Source organism: Amphibalanus amphitrite, unplaced genomic scaffold, assembly GCF_019059575.1.
Source record: "Amphibalanus amphitrite isolate SeventyFive unplaced genomic scaffold, NRLGWU_Aamphi_draft 000212F_arrow, whole genome shotgun sequence".
Lineage (NCBI taxonomy): Eukaryota > Metazoa > Arthropoda > Thecostraca > Balanomorpha > Balanidae > Amphibalanus > Amphibalanus amphitrite.
In genome coordinates, this window is record NW_024881707.1 from 225,559 (window position 1) to 243,222 (window position 17,664).

At 46.1% G+C, this 17,664-nt stretch overlaps 1 protein-coding gene across 1 annotated transcript; it reads right to left on the reverse strand.

Annotated features, from left to right (window-relative positions):
• Positions 1-13,400: 13,400 nt before the first annotated feature.
• Positions 13,401-14,032, reverse strand: LOC122385254 (cuticle protein 7-like). The gene is made up of 2 exons (XM_043373392.1): positions 14,027-14,032; positions 13,401-13,841 (listed from the first exon to the last, which is right to left on the reverse strand). The coding sequence occupies exons 1-2, from the start codon at positions 14,030-14,032 to the stop codon at positions 13,401-13,403; spliced, it is 447 nt and encodes a 148-aa protein (XP_043229327.1).
• Positions 14,033-17,664: the final 3,632 nt, after the last annotated feature.

Sequence of the window (17,664 nt, forward strand, 5' to 3'; positions counted from 1 at the left end):
TGAGGGCTGCCAGGGTCGTCTCCATTCTAGTCACTGTGTCGCTCATCGCTGTCCTACGTCCACTGACGAGCACCTGCGTATCGTCAGCGTACTGAACGATACGCGCATCAAGGGCATGCAGGCTCATGTCGTTCGCAAAGCAAGTGAACAACAAAGGCCCGAGGGCCGAGCCTTGGAACACACCAACATGGTTTGGCAGTGACTTGGAGAGTACGCGGTGACCCCTACCATCACTGATACATACACTCTGTGTGTGGCCCTCAAGATATGAGCGGAACCACCCAGCGTCAATCCCAAGTAGTTGGAGCTTGTCAAGTAATTTAGAATGGTTGATGATATCAAAGCATTTACTTAGGTCAATGAGACACAGGAGAGAAATTTCGCTGTTGTCCATGGCTGAGAGTATACTATCGGAGACGTTAATAAGAGCGGAAGCAGTCGAATGGTTGGGCCGAAATCCATGTTGACTGTCCGAGAGAAGAAAGTTGCTAGAGAGGTAATAATGGAGCTGACGCTGGACGATCCGCTCAGTGATCTTGGCGATGACGGGCACAAGCGATATCGGCCTATAATTGGCCGGCAAAGTCGGGTCACCTGACTTGAAAATGGGTCGCACCACAGAATGCTTCCAAGAGCCAGGGAAGTCGTTTCGGGTCAGACAGTTGTTAATAACATGTTGTAAGATCGGACCAATCACATCAAAACACAGCTTAACTATCTTGATCGACACCCCGTCGAGTCCACATGCAGAGGTGCCTCGCATGGAGAACACCACCCTGCGCAGCATATCGATGTCCACAGGCCGGACCGCGAACCCGCACGAGCCCACACGCGGCAGCCGGCACGGTACTACGCGGTCACCGTCTCGCTCCCGCACCTCACGCGCCACCCGCGGCCCGACCTGGACAAAGTACGAGTTCATCTCGTCTGCCCCAACAGACGGGAGCACTGCCTGTGATTTCTTGCCAGCGACCACTGACCGTAAGTTGCGCCACGTAGAGCGGGGGCCTTGTTCCCTGATCTTGTTGCTGATGTGCTCTCGACTGTCACGGCGGATTGACGCCTTGACTTGCCGATTCACCTCGCGGTAGAGCTCGGTGTCGCCGTCACGCAGCGCACGCCGCCGAGTAGCCATGAGCTGCTTCGTGTCATCAGACACTGGCGGCGCGGTCGGGTTGTGGATCTTGACCCTTTTCATCGGTGCGTGACTGTCAAGCACCGGTGTAAATGCGTCCAGGAAATGTTGCCACTGTTCGGCTGTGCTGTCGGTCTGGTACACAGGGGACCAATCAGCGGCCGACAAGTCACAGCAGAAGGCGAACTCATCGATACGCTGTATCCCGCGGCACTCGACGGTAACCGGCTTCCTGTCAGGACGCTGTAACGTTAACTCGGCTCTCACTCTCATGCTACTTTTCATGCGCCCGAAACCAGCCACCTCATCATCATAGCATGGTAATGATAGTTAAAGTCTATGTTAAAAAAGAATAGGAGGAGCTGCTGCAAAAGTCTTTGTGACGCCTCAAAGCCGTTAAGTCAAATCAGGCATGCTCTTACAGACTGAACGTTCAAGTTACGAGACCCCATCATACCGCTCCAGTGGCTAACCTACTTGAGCTTGTCAAATACCTAAATGTTTTATGTTTTGCCCAGAAATTGTTTGCTTTATTGGTTTCATGAGTTTCACCAGATAAAGATACAAGGCTGGCTGATTTGGTGTTAGTTATTCATACTAAAGTGCACTGTTTGTGACAAGATTATGGAAATTGTAACCTCAATAATGAAATTTCATGCTGTCAAAGCTATGAGATTTTGCCTTGAGTTTGAACTCAGGCAAACATGGATTGAAGCTGTTTTCTAAAAAAACTGCTTTTTAGTAACTTTCACCTCATAATTTGTATTTATTCAATCTCAGAATGGGAGCAAGGCTGAATCACAATTATCTTTTGGGAAATGCTCTACAAAACTGCATTGTTTTTATTTCTGTGGCATGATTTTGTACCTAATTCAAAGACTTTCTCTGGTGTAGTTTGTAAGATTGTTTGAACTTCTACTTTCTGACCTGTTTGGTGCCAATAAATCCTGCAACCTATTTGGCTTATTTACCCATCTCTGTATTGTATTGTATTGTATTGTATTTACGATCATGGGCGATCCACACATGGCGTGGCGATTACTGCGTGGCGATACTGCCCGATTACTCTCTTGCCATTCCTACATATTTCATGTCAGTCTATTGCATAAATATTGTGTAGTTAACATACTTCATGATATACAAGTGAATGGTACCTATAGAGGCTTGATGTGGGTAAATGAGAACCAATGAACCTATATTTTTACAATGGCATCAAGTCCTCTTGTCACGGCCATGGATATCACAGAAGATTTTGCTGAACTGCGCAAGAGAATCCTGTGTAAGGAAATGTTTTGCATGATTTAGCTTAACAGCATAAATTTTATTTTCCCAGTTGCATTGGAGCTCTGCTGGAGTTTGCTGATGACAGGATGCTGAAGGGCTGAAGCTGGTAGCTCTGGCAGGAGTCCAGTGTCCACCAGCTCAAGATCCGACGCCGCCGCGTCGCCGCCGTGCGGCACTCCGCGGAGACGGGGACGGCGGTCATGATTGCAGACACCGCATTTCCCGCCTGGACTGTCCGGTCGGAGACTGGTAATCCCTCCGGTGAGCCGCACACCGTGGAGCTACTGCACCGCGCGTGTCCACCCGCAGCGCAATGCCAGCGACAGTGCCGCGAGTGCGACATCTGCGTGCATATGACGCAATGCGACTGTCACGACTCGCGGCTCAGTGTTCTGTCAGTGTGACAGTGCGGTTTAGTGTGACAGTGCGGTTTAGTGTGACAGTGCGGTTTTTTTTCAAGCGTGCGCTCGCGCTCGTTTTAGCGAGGTGCTCTGTTGTATATAACCACCTTGATGGAGACCTATGTGCTGCCGCTTGAGTTTCAATGCACAGTTTTATGCATCAAACTAGCCGCGTAAGTAAATGGCTGTCAGAGGTCAATTTGAAGCGCAATTAGTACCCATAACCCAGCTGGGTTGAGCGAGTCATGTGACTAGTCCCGATGAACGTACTGTTTCGATGTCGTTAGTCGTAGACTTTTGTAAACCATTCGTTTCGGAGCTCTGTGTTGTGTTGTTCGGGACCGCAGTTGTTTGAGCAGTTTGCTTTATGCGTCGTACGCTGACAGAACGCTGGTCGTACACAAGTCATGTGTTTCCTTTCGCCCCTAATGGGTTACTGCGGTACCTATGCAGTTGGAATGTGTCTCGAGACACTAACTGGTCGCACTTGGTTGTGAAAATGACACTAGCTGGTCGCACTTGGTTTCAAGCTGCGCTTGGAAATCGTTGCATTTTGCAATGCAATTTTATTGCCGTTACCGTATTGGTAGATAGTGTCAGAAGTTGGCCATTTGCTGCGTTGTCACTTGTCAGACGCTGTTGCCTTAGTACCGACAAATTGATGGGCCGCGTTTGTGTTCCTGTTAAGAAACGGATCTCAATATAAAGTGATTCAGAGGTAGGAACCTGAATGCATTCGTTCAGACTTTTCATTTTATGGGGATGCACTGTTTCATGAGCAAGAACGAGCATGGCTCTGGTTGAGCGAAGCGCAATCGATATTTGTTATCGTGTTTGTAGACTGCGGCCACATTTACATCACTATTCAACTCCACGCACCAGCATTATTTAAACCAGGGCTGCGGAGTCGGAGTCGGAGTCGGAGTCGGAGTCGGTCGGAGTCGACAGTTGTGACCGGAGTCGGAGTCGGAGTCGGAGTCGATTTTAGAAACCCGAGCCGGAGTCGGAGTCGGAGTCACCGAAAATCTGTCGACTCCGCAGCCCTGCTAGGTCTGCGGAGTCGGAGTCGGGAGTTGGAGTCGGTCGGAGTCGACAATTCTGCCCGGAGTCGGAGTCGGAGTCGGAGCTGGTTTTTGAAAGCCGGAGTCGGAGTCGGAGTCGGAGTCGCCGAAAATCCATCGACTCCGCAGCCCTGATTTAAACTGCTTAACCTATTCTTCATTTCGCTAAATTTCGGGGTCGTCAACCTACGGTCCGTGGCCGTTACGTTTGGCCAATAACTAGAGTTTATACATATTAACTGGTTCATATAATCTCAGCATGATGCTCCGGACAATTTTTATTTGATTCACTGATAATGAATGTATCCCAGTACTGCACAAACTGAGACTGAAACTGGACAACTCGCTTTTCGAGGTTCAAGTTCATTATCTTCAGATGTTATGGTATGGTAGCATTTAATGTTCGAAGAAAATGGTCAGCGTTAGCAGTGCTAAGCGAGTATTATGAGCTTTCAGTTATTTCAATATTTGTTTAGGCTATTATTCTTGTGGTATCTCCTGTCAATTTCACGCGGAACATATAGTATTATCTTATACAATCGCGGTAACTATGTACATATTTTCTGCCGGTTACTGTTATCATTGATTCGTAATATTTCGCTACGAGCGTGGCTCGATTCACATTGTTATTATATTGGCATTCAAGATTTAAGAATAAAAATATTTTAATGCATTCCAATTCCATCAAAATGTCAATATGCAAAAAAAAAGTTCTAAAAGTTGCAGCAGTTTTGTGAATCAAAAATAGCTGTAAAATAGGCCTATATAACTTCAACAACAGTGCGCCGAGAAACGTCTAAAAACGCGTAAACAAAAACTAAGCTGTAAAAAAATAACTGCACCCAAAAAATGAAGCCGTGTTCTTAGCAAGCAAAAGCAAAACTCGTGAAATTATTCTTTCCCAGACTAAGTCGGTCGGTTCGACACCACGGCAGATCCGCAAACACTTTAGGGCAAAGAGAGGAACATCTTGAAACACAATTTTCCACATTATTGACAAGTTTCTGGCTCGAGGAAGTGTTAACAATAGGTTCACGCAATTCAAGGAACACAGCGGCGGCCATAAACCCAATCAAAGGCTCACGGCGAACACCACTCGTGTAAGTGATGCGCTACTCAGACTGTCAATGGTCAGCGATATCGGGTGGCTCTGGCGACGTTTTGGAGGGTTCTGCAATATCAGGGTGAGCAGAGATCCGGAAACGCTTAAGATCCAATGGTTCCAGCAAGACGGTGCCACGCCAATTCCGCTAAAGAAAACCGGGAGGGGCTGTGGGAGCGCTTCGGGCAGCGCGTGATGTCGAGGTTCGAGACACGCCCGTGGTCGGCGAATTCTCCGAACGTAACCCTTCCGGACTTTTTCCTATAGGACCAACTCAAGTCCCAGGTGTACCGAGACCACCCAAAAAGTTCCGAAGATCATAAGGATGCAGTGAAGTCAGCGGTGTGCCGTCTGCAGCTTTCTGTGGGTCGTGCTGCAGCAGAGGTCGCGCTGCGTCGGGCTAAACTGTGCATCGAGCAAAAAGGGAATCATCTCGAACATGACCTCGGCGCGGCTCAGAAAGGCGACTGCCGAGGATCGAAATCCCCTCAAACAAAATGTCTTTGATGAGGCTTTCAGGTGATACCAGGGGGGTTCGCTCCCGTGCCTTCAGCATTACGAAAAATGGCAACAACCCGTGAGCAGCATCAGCGCTCACGCACATGTTCAAGGAAAACAATGTGTAATGGACTGCTAACGACGGCCCTCTCCACCAATCAGCGTTCGGCATCTCGAGCGCTGATTGGCTGGTAGCAAACGCGTCATATGTGGGTCTCATTTTTTGCTATCAGTGAACGCGTTATTTAATACACAGTGGCCTATGGAGAATGGCACGCGGAATTTAAGGTCAGTGTTTTATTGCTTCGTACATGCGAATGGGGGTATTTGAGTGGCATTTGACACCATTTTCGAAATCTACAGTGAATTTCTGATCGACTTATGTATATATTTTTATGAATTTGACAGTATTAGTGCTACAATAGTCGGTGTTTTATGTTGGTGTTGTTTCTCTCGACCTTTGTCTTGGACTTTAATCATATCTTTTCTCGAAAATGCTTGCCATAACCAGGTCTCTAAACTATATCTGTATAAAGGGAATGTGTGTTGAATATGAGGAGAAAGTAGTAATGACCATTCTGCCTATCAAACTGCCAGAAGGTGTGCTTGTAAGGTGATTGAAACTGCAGTATGGGTTGCAGATGTGGGTTTGACATCAGCATTGTTGTTGTAACCCCACTTGCCCAAATAAAATGGCAACATGGGGTTATGTACACACTATTGCACAGCCTGGTATCAAGCTGGTTGATATGTGGAGGATAATGAAAGCATAAAAACCTTTCTTAAGTGAATAGGAGCGTTGCGTCTTGTGACTTTTCAAGTCATTTTAAATCAAATGATTGTGATTGTAACTTTTACTTCAATTATTATTGCAAGTTTTGACCTTTTTAATCATCAAGTTTTATGTGTACCAATTTCATATCCCTGTGTAATGTCTGTGCGGCTTTGTGCAGTGCGCGTGTCTTGAAACAAACCAATTTATTTTGTACCTTTTTGTACTTCAACAAATGTATGTCAAAGGACAAAAATGTCATGTCTATTATCATTGACACTACTACAGCTAACTTTGCCTGTATTCCTAACTTTCAGAGGCATTCAATTCAATCTGCTTTCCAGTGCAGTACCCAGGAGGCTGCAACTGAAACTCGCACAAAGGCAATCAAGTGTCACTTTCAGCCTACAGCCTACAGCAACAGCCCATCTGTAATCAAGATATGGATGAAGTGGCATTGAAGAACAACCAGTTCAAACATGAAAAGATGTATTTTGTTTTGGACTATTTCTTAGCATAACAGAACAGTACACTTGCTGCTTTTTATGTTTGCCCTGTGTGCAGTTTTGAATAATTTTAACTATGAAATGCTATTGCCAACTCTTCTCTTTACATAAGCTTCCTTTGTCATGCATGTGTAATTTTGAGTTTACATGCATGATGTAGGCACATTTCCCTTGGCTTCATAAAACTACTTTGCAAGCTTTTGTTATGGACATTGGTGCTTCCTCAGATGTGTCCAGTGGTTGATGAAGGGAGAAGAGGAGTAGGACAGCTGATAGCTATTACAAAAAATATGTGCTTGTCTGCACTTCGGGCTGTTCCATCATATGCAACCTCTATTTACCTTGAGTTAAAAACACCTCATCTTTTGATTCTTTCCTGTGTGGCCATTGTTTCCGTGGTGCTATAAACGTCAAGTTTGAAGTTGGTATCCAAGTGAGCAAAATGTGCATTATTTCAGTCCGTCTTGAATCATTCGTCTTGAATTATATCCCTAACTGACATCCTGTTATTTGTCCTGCAATGTCTGTGCCTGTGTCCGCCCTTACCTCCGGCTCCAGCCTCCAACCAGCCCTGCTGAGCTCTGTCGCCGGCGCGGTGTGTTGCAACGTGCTGTTTCTCCACTCCAGCCGACAGCTGCTAGGAATCGTCCTGTGCCATGCGCCATGCGACACAGCAATTGTAAGCTGCAGGTCACATTCGGACTGATTGGCTCCGCATATGTGCATCCGGCCGAGTGCTAGTCGATATCAGGGACGTTGGTCGGACTCGGACTGTTGTGGCGGCGTGCATTGTGCTGGTTGAAGTTGTTGTATTTCTGTTAGTGAAAGGTATTAATACATAACCATGGCCGCAGCCCAATGTTATTGTGGATTTCAGAGGGAGTGGCCAGTCAGGAGGGCCCCATGTGGGTATGGATCCAGTGTCCAGTGGGATTGGCTAAGATTTCCGGCGATTGATAAACGCTTCTATGATAGTACACCTAGTCCTATTGAGTTATGAGGGGAGGTGACGTGAGGGACCTGACCTTACTAAACTCTTGTGAAAACACGATACATACGAACGGTAAGAAACCGACAGCCATTCTTTTTGCCAAGTGTCATCTTTCTGTGAAGGATTTCTTGGCACTGAGTGTTCAGAAATTGCGTTGCTTTTGGACTGTGTAGAGGCTCACGAGCGACAACATAGCTCAACAACCTGACGTACCTTAAATATGCGACTTGTACCAGAAGATCCAGCTTGATCAAAAGATTGGTCATGTCAAATTTCAGCTCTTTAGCTGAAAAGAATTTTGAGCTGTCGTAAAAACCGTCAGTGTGGCACCATATCGCCTCCCCGCGCGGTCGGAAGGTAAAAGTTCGCCGGCTCTAACTAAACAAATAGTCGTCGTATCGCAAATTCATTGACGGCGTTCGAAGCGTCGTTCAATTTACTTTCGAAACATATCCTAACATTAACATTTAACTGCCTAGCGCAATCTCCAACAAGCAAAAGTTCCGTGCATTCATCCTCATACAGTGTTAGCGGCCGCCGGCCGCCGGCCGCTGACCCACATTCGCGTCATCAGGGAATGCCGCAACTAATTTATTGTTTCCAACTTTTTTCCCGGAGCGTTCTACCTGGTTTATATAGCCTTGGGTGATACCCAATTATGTTTTCTTACACTGATACACCCTCCAATACGTTAGTTATAAAATCGTCCAACTTTTTTGAGAAGCCCGGTGTGTGGTGTCACACAATCAGCTCTGCTTAACCGACATACAGAGTCCGAACCCATTAACACCCGTTCAACAATGCGGTCTAGGGCAAAATAAAAGTAAAAATAAAAATGTAGAAACGTTTGAACGTTTGAAACATTTTTAAACATAAATTGACGTCATCACCTGAACCTTCTTTTTTTACTCAAAGTTTATGTCAATCCTTTTGCTAATCTCATGTAACGCATTTTTCTGCTTTTATGACGCAAATCAAGTTAAATCCCTCATTATTCGACTTCATTTTAGGGCTACGGTTTTCCATCATATCTTTTTACATCCCTTATCGACTAAAATCAAATTATTACAGCAAATGTTGGATAAAAGGTCAAACCATTTACCTTGTTTGTCAATTGTACTTTGCCCTATTACCAAGCAAAATAGCTTGCATACCTACCTACGTGAGCCTACCTAATAATGTATGCATCTTGGAGTTACGAAATCAGAGAAAGTGCTAAACTTGTGCAGAAGAGAGTTAACCGTTTCGGATCATAAAGCCACACCTCTGTCCGTGCGCCAGTCCGATTATCCCCTACCTGTCTCCCCGCTGGGCACATTTCTCCGCGCGCGCAGCACACGTCCAACGCACCCATCGCTGCGTGGGGGCGGTCACGGTCATAAATCACGCAAAATTGGCGCGTTTGAGGCGATTAGAGCGCCATGGAGGCGATTGCAGCGCTGGCTGCTATTTTCGCCGCCCCTGTGGCCAGGGGCTCCCATGGTTGAGCAGTAGAAAGTCTAAAACGAAAGTATTCGTATTGAGATTCCTCCGCCGCATCGCGCCTAGCCCAACAAGGCACGCTTTGACATTCAGACCTCTGGCGCCTTGATATGCTATGCAGACATTGTAAGATGCGGCACTCATCAACAGTGGCTAAAATAAAAATTTAAAAACGCATTTTTAATGAAACATTACATTTTAATGAAACATAGTGTGAAACATTACATTCAAATTCATTCAGCACTCACTTAATAAATAAATTAAAAACAATTAACTGTTAGTAAAAAACTACACTACCAAACAATATAAATGGTTAACGGACTTTAGTGAATAAAAACAGTCTGTCATAACTCATAAAAATTGATCGAACTCAGTGACGGACAAACAGTGGGTCCACCAGCCGCCTACAGCGACATCTATGGCCAATGGCCAGCTACCAGCACTGAGCCGCCCTGAACCTGTGCGCCACCTGGCAGTTCTTGATGAACTAACGCTTCTACAGAGCGGTGCTGAGCAATTATTTATATTTTAGGTACACCCAAGACACAGTGCACACCGTTCCGTACTTCTATCCTCAGGATACTGCAATTCTTCTCCTCCACGCCGCAACCCCCTCCGGGCTGGACAGTGGACAGGCAACTTTATCTCATGCGGGCTGCTCCCTTGGAGCGGCATCGCTGCTCCCGAGGGAGCGCACCCCGTAGCCGGGTGCAGTGAGTACCTTGGGGCTGGTCGGCCTGTCTTTCGGGACGGGCTCAGCCCCGGTGACTCACTAGGGTGCCTGCCCAGACCAATGTCTCCCCCTAATTCCTATCATTCTTCCGGATCTGAAATGGTCTCGTCAGACCGAAAGGGCCTAACCCAACAACACAAAAATCACTACAGTGAACACTTGCAACCGTTAGGGGTGACGGAGTGGCGTGAAACCAGCCCCCTTCTAATGATATTTTGTTAAATGCACCCAGATAGAAAGGACTAATAAATAAGCATGCATGTTAAATAAGTTAAATAAGCATGCATGGAAAATAATGGACCGTTAGCGCTCTTCACCTCCCATCCGCTTGGGTTCGTTCTGCTCTAGACTAACTGGTCCTTTTTCATAAAGCCTGGAATTGTAGAATTGTAGTTGTAGTTTGTAGGTTTGTACTTTCGATTGTACAAATCTGTTTCATAAAGGAAAAAGTACAATCCGAAAGTACAAACTACAATTCCACAAACCTACAACTCACATTCGGCAATTATCAGCCAAAAAACTAGCAATCTGTTTCATAAAAAGAACGGTTCCTCTGATTTTGGGATTTACTTGACGGAAAATACAATCGAAATCTACAACGCCCTAACCGTGTGTAGATTTTCGAAGATGAAGTATAGGAATCAGCTTAGCGTTGCTAATAATTTAATTCAATAATAACCATAATGCTCAGATACACGATATGTATTATTACGAGCGAGAGAGCGCAGCGAGCGAAGTGAGGCCTTTTCAATAAAACGGAAAAATCTCAGTATTGAGCGGCCCGGTCCGGCCCGGCCTGTAACACTTTTGAGAGGCTAATATCTCAGCAACGGCTGGACCGATTGGCCTGCGGTCTTTTTTGTTGGGTAGTCCTATTCCTTCCACCCCGTAATTGACTACTCCTGATGCGTTTCAGAGACCCTCCGTGCCACCATAGGCGGTGGAATGGGGGGGGGGGGCACCGGGGCACCGTGCCCCCTTGATTTTGTCATTTTAACATTAGCCTATGGGCGTTGCATGGAAAGAATGGGACCAAAAGTCGGTAGTGCCCCCCCCCCCCCCCTTAATTGAAGGTGTTCCGCCGCTACTGCGTGCCACGTGAAAAGTCAGGGGTGTTCATTTTCAAGGAGGTACTTGCAGGGAGTGCCTCCAGATGTATAGAGAACCGCTGGGCCGATTGCGCTCAAATTTGGTACACGGTTGGGGACCGGTTAGATAGAGTACCGTGCAAAGTCAATTTGGGCCCTATATATGGCCTTGGTTTGGGCCCCGTTTGCACGTGCGCACGTGCAGGGCGCCACATCCAGATCTTGGGAACGGCTGGGCCGCTTGCATCCGAATTTGGTGCACAGCTAATAAACGGTTGGTAGGGTGCCGTGCACATTGCACGAGCCAGTTGGAGGTACCCTGGCGCCCTGCACATGCAGGGCTCACTCGCTCGCTCGCTCGCTCGTTCTTCGCCCAAAAGGCACTTGACTGGTTATTTTCATCACTTCCCTGTTTATATATAACTTCATGTGTGCCACATTTCCGAAAAATGCCGGCATTGAACGGCTCGACCCGACCCCCCTCGATCCGGCTGACCCACGCCAATGGCGTTTTTGAACAGATGGAACTAAGGCGCTGAAGCTCGTAGCATCGTTCGGGCCTATTCAGAGTTTATAATTCGATAAAAAGACGGCATTTTATCAACAATTTATTTTCCTTATTCATACGAAACATTTATCAGTAGGCACTAGGCAGTCATATTAAGTTCACGAGTAATATCTAAAAGTGAAGGATATACCTATACCTTGTTATTATTGATATCAATATCTGAATACATTAGCCTAGGTAGGTAGTAGGTACTATACCTACCATCGATCGACTCATATAACATTTTTTTTTTTAACATTGCTTATAATCTTACATTAACATAGCAGTCTTTTTTGCGGATGAAATTCTCTGGAAAAAAGAGCAACTTACGATCATGTCCTATTCGTTTCCGGCTCAGTCTCTTCAACCAACACATGGAATGACCATGCACCTTCTCTTCAAGATGTAATTCATTTCCTTTAGGAAAGGCTTGTATTTTTATCAGTTTTCATCCCGTCTCCTGGGTGGCTCCAGCCTCCGGCTCCATCTATGTGCTTCTCGCTTCGTCACAATGCTCTTGCATTTTGATTTTGGCATTTCATTCGCTGGCTTTCTTGTTGCTTCATGTTTCACTAGGCTGCATTACTTATCAAAACGGGTAATTCAAGGCTCAAAGCAATTTGAGGTCACACAACCCGTCGCTAGGTAATATGACGGTCAACAATATCCATAATTGCCACTCTATAACTCGGATAGACTTACTGAGGTCATACCGTAAAGTGGGGCTATTTGAGACAGTGGGGCTATTTGAGACAGTATTTAAAATCGCTATAAAATGAAGATCGTTTGATTTGTGTGCGATATTTTTGCTCAGGGAGGTGTGGAATCGAGCAGTAAATCGCCTGAGCAAAAAATTAAGTATAAATTTTAAGTGGTTTTTGTTTTATAGCAATTTTAAATACTGTCAAATAGCCGCACTGTCTCAAATAGCCCCACCTTACGGTACCTAAACCTTTTTCAGCCATTTTTGCATTATTGCCTGAACAATTCATGAAACAGTCTTTCAAGAAACTAATGACTTGTTGGACTTACCCAGATACCAAATCTCGAAACAAGCACATCTTGAAATGATTGCAAAGTTGAAAATGTTAATACTTTCAGCGTAAAAGTTCTTGCTATGCATGTTCAAAGCGATGGCTGATTCCTAAAAGCAATACAAGTTATTTATCAATAATTATTTCTTTTAAAAATTGCAAAAAACTGTCAGCACACCATACGCAATTTGCAACACAAACATCGAAAACTGTTGCAGAAGTTTTTGTTTACTCCGTTGCCATGGAGACAAAGCCCCGCAAAACTACGCTCCCGGATCGAAAGTACAATTCTATTGACGCCGCATGTCCAGGCTTTATGAAAAGAAGTAGTTTGTAAAATTGTACTTTGAAAACTACAAATGTACAAACTACAATCGGATTGTAGAATCTTTATGAAAAAGGACACAGTGAGACAATAATTTAGGAGAGCCGGTTGTGGAGCAATGAAAACAGCAGCCACCCAGAGGCTCAGAGCAAAGCAAGCCTCGCTCACTGGTAGAGACAGCAGCAAAACCTTCAAACACGGCACAACAGTTGTTGCTGCGCTTCTGACTTTTGCCGTGACTCTGAGCAGGGTGTTCACCGACTCATCCTCGTAACCATTGCTGTACCCTATGCGTGCTTCTTATCGCAGAGTCGCGGACATAATCGATGGTACAAGACCATACAAATTACCATAAATGTATTCCAATAAGTTAACACATAACGGAACATATGAGTACGGTGGCACGGCTTCAATCAGACACAGTAAGATCAAGACGTTGTTTTAGTGGTGGGCAGTGTTATGGGCAGGCGTAGAGTGGTGAGGAGCTGCCTTGTAGGCAGGGGCAGCGTGCTGCTCGGGGTAGGCGGCCTGTCCGTCGTAGGTGACCTCGGCGTTGTATCCACCGTAGTGGTCAGCCGTGTACTTGACGTGCTGGGTACGGCCGTCGGGCAGAACCACCGAGTAGTAGCCCTGCACGTTGTGACCGTCGCTCTGCTCGTTGCGGGCGAAGTTGGTGCCGGTGTAGTGGTCGTTGACGGCGTATTCGAAGGCGAACGGCCTGGCTTCCTCCTTGTACTGGGTCTGCGGGTGGTAGGGAGCCGGCTTGTAGGCCGGAGCAGGGTGGTACGGAGCCGGAGTCGGGTGGTACGGAGCCGGAGTCGGGTGGTACGGAGCCGGAGAATCGGCGGCGGCCACGGCCAGCACGGCGGCAACGAGGAACACCTGAAACACAAGCATAATTGTAAGTCAGTTTTTCACCCGATCTGTTGACTTTTTATGGTAATTAACAAAAATGACAAAGCAAATGATGTTGGTCACCGCGAAAGGCGGCATTGGCTGCACTAGTGTACAATTAAATATCAGCTGAAAATCAGCATTGTGGTTTGAAAATATGATATTTTTCTCACCTTCATGTTGGTTGGTTGGTTGGTTGGTTGGTTGGACGAGTGTGCAGGCCGCAGGGCAACTGGTGCCGACTACCACGGTCCGACACCTTTTATACGGCGAGCGGACACCCCCACGGTATAGGTCACGGTCTGACCCGTCCAACAGAAACCACAGAGCATGCAATGGTCAGTGGTTTACTGTTCGGCCCGCCTGAATGCACGGGCCCTGTCCAGACAACCTTCAGTGGCCCGTGTATAGCGACAGTTTGCGACAGGAGCAGGTGTTAGAGATCGCCGATAATCAACGACTTGTAAGCTGCAGGCGATAGAAGATAGTGAAATAGAAAATAACGAAATCTTTTGATAATGAGAGATGCAACGCGGCCCTAACGGTCTAGGACACGATCTAATTACTCCAGTTTGTCTACGCACTTCGTTGGCTGACAAGCCGCTGGCAAAATTCGCATCAAAGCTGTCAATTTTGTATGTACGAATGTTTGTTTAAAAAAGGGGCATCGTAGGTAAGTGGGGTGTAGCCACGCTATACACCAAATAACATTACCAACAAAACATGCTTATTGCGTGGCAAGGTAAATTGAAGCTTGAGATGGTGCACATCGGAAACAACGCTTATGTATAGCAGTCTTGCACGTATCCGTTAGATGCAATCTAAGTTCAATGTTCATCATTGTTGGTTATTTGATGAGCTGTTTTCGAATGTACTTTATGATTGTAGGTCAAGAAGTCACTTCTACTAAACTTCTGGCACCGTATTGCTCTTCCTTGCCATCGTCTACCTGAAATTGTGTGTATTGTGCATGACTTTCCACAATTAATGTTCGTTCAACCTTTCCGCAAGCAGTTCCTGTCCTATTTTCTTTAACTGCTTTCACCTCCACCTAAGTTTTCTTTTCCATACACCACGCTCCACTTAAGCTCTCTGAAGTTTTCAGTCCAACTGCAATCCAAGCTCCCGATGAAATGGCTGTTTTTCTTTGTCACTCAGTGGCCCATCGACCACAAGTCGCAGTATATATGGCTTCAGTCAGCCAACTGACGGCTGCGTAGCCGACACGAATCAACCAGCGTAAGTTGTCGGGCATATGTTGTGGAATACTGTGAACACTGAATATTACTTAGACTGCGAGTTTTTGTCCCGTCAAAATATGATTCTGCCCGGTAAACGTTCACCCGAAGAGTGATTGTATATCTTTGCCATTTATTCATCGCATCTTGATATTGTTTCTAGTCTTATGCGCATAAGCTGGGTTTTGTAGCTATTTTTATACCTTCAAGATATCTTTCTGTTATATCTCACTGAATAATGTTTACCATCGCGTTCTCTTAATTTCACTGGGTTTGTTTCGTATTTGAATCAAAGATCTCAGCGGAGCTTCTCTCTCGTGTTCAATCACCGACAGATGGCGTCGCCCGTGCTGGTTGATGTGCTGCCGCTGCTGCTATTGCTACTGCTGCTGATGCTGCTGAGGTTCCGAGTTGTCCAGTCATGGACTCATCAACAGGGGACAAACATCTATGCCACCGATTCCAGTGTCGTAAGGCTGGATTCAGATCAACCCGGGGCTATTCCCGAAGCTATGATGAAGTTTGAGAGTGTCCAAATGCTCACTGATGTTACACAGATGTTCGCTGAGCAGATGGCTGTCTTTAGAAGCTTGCCCCCAAGTGAGTACCTTATGAGCTAAATGATGTGATAGCTAGGTCATATGTGGGCATCGGCTAATTAAAGAAACATCAGACCGGACACGGAATGCCACGCTTGACCCAAATCGGGCCGAGGCTTATACAATATACATTATGCATATATGAGCAATGAGAAAACAAGTGCTCGAGGACAATAAAGATGTGTTAGTTATATGTTAAAAGTTAGTAAACTAACATCAACAAATAAAGATGCGATGTTCAAAGTCACTCATCACTCACTGACCCCTGCGGCAGGTCTCTGTCACCTCTCCTGCGCAGCTAACCCCCGCTGTCTGAGCTTCATCACGGAGCCCGAGATGGTCTGTCGCCTGTTCAGAAGGCGAGGACGACCCGTGGTCCCGGCAGATGACGAGCAGTTGGAGCTGGGACAGATGATGCACAAATACAGACTCCACGTCGGTAAGTAAGAGCGCCAAGCTCTAGGTTCTAAGCCTATCGAAAGGGTCAAACTATTCAGACACAATTCCGAACTGGCAATCACCTAATTGTTCTTTAGTTTAACCCGCGCGGGGCTGGGGGGGTAAATTTTACCCCCCCCCCTCGCGAATTTTGGCTATATCTAAAAAACGGCGGCGCGCAGCGCCGCCAAACTTTCAGTACCTTTTCTTACATCAATTTGACACGTTCTCTGAAAATTTGAGCGAAATCCGTCGGAAAATTTTTGAGAAATTGACGTTTTAGTGACGTCATGTTCGCCATTTTCGCCTCAAAAACGGCAAAATTTCAAACGCTGCTAACATCTTCATTTTTAAAGGAATCAAGACGTAACAAAAAAGGTTATACGTCTTTTTACTTTGTCTATCAAATGGCTATCTCGGTTTTTGAAAATTTTGGATTTTGGCCCAATTTTTTTTCTCAAAAAAACTGACTTTTTTGGGAAAATAGTTATAAAATCCAAAATTTTGAGTGTATCGAAAAAACCGGAATATATGTCAGAGAACTGATCTATGTGCACCTACATACCAATTTTTAGAAGAATTGGTTCAAAAATGTGGGAGTTATTCAAAATTTAATGACGTCACGACAAACAAAAAAAATTGAAAAATGAATTTTTTGGAAGTTCTAGACCTCGTAAAGAAACAAAAATAGCACCATTCGATTCGCCGTGAAAAACTGCATCAGATAGACACCTTCTTAGGCCTTAACAACCAACTTCAAAATTTGACCTCACTTGACCTGACCTTGACCTGACCTCGACCTGAAATTCATCCAGAGGTGTTCCATATCACTTATTGAGTGTGCCTATTGAATTCTATGCGTAAAATGACTCATAAAACATGTGTCGCACATGCCCTTTTCTATATTTTGTTTTTGGTCAGTGGCGGTCGCAGGGGGGGGGGGCCATCAGGGCCATGGCCCCCCCAAAGGCAAATCAGGGGGGCCATCATATCATTTGGCCCCCCCAAACAACCGATGGGCCCCCATGGCCGTATGGGGCCCTGGCCCGTATTCGATTGTCACGAGGCTCGAGAAACCCACGCCAGCTATTAACAGCTCCCATACCAGTCTTTGAGGGTCCTACACTGACCTCTGAGGGCCCTTCAGTGGCGGTCAAGCGTCCACATTGACCGCTGAGGACCCGTATTGACCTCTGAGGGCCCTCCACTGGCCTTTGAGGGCCCCTAAACCGGCCTCAGGGGCCCAACCGGCGTCTGAGAGCCTCACACCGGCCTCTGGTGGCCTCATTTCTGTCTCTCGAGTCCCAAGACTAGCCTTTAACCCGCGCCCTGCTGGGGGGGGTGTTTGAACACCCCCCCTTGTGGTTTTTCGCAAATATCTCAAAAACGGCGGCGCGGAGCGCCGCCGTTTTTGGTACACCTTATCATACATCAATTCTACACATGTTGTGAAAATTTCAGACCAAGGTCATTCAAGGTCAGGTCACCAGGTCACTTGAAGTGACCTCACCTCATAAAAAGTTTCAATGTCTGCCA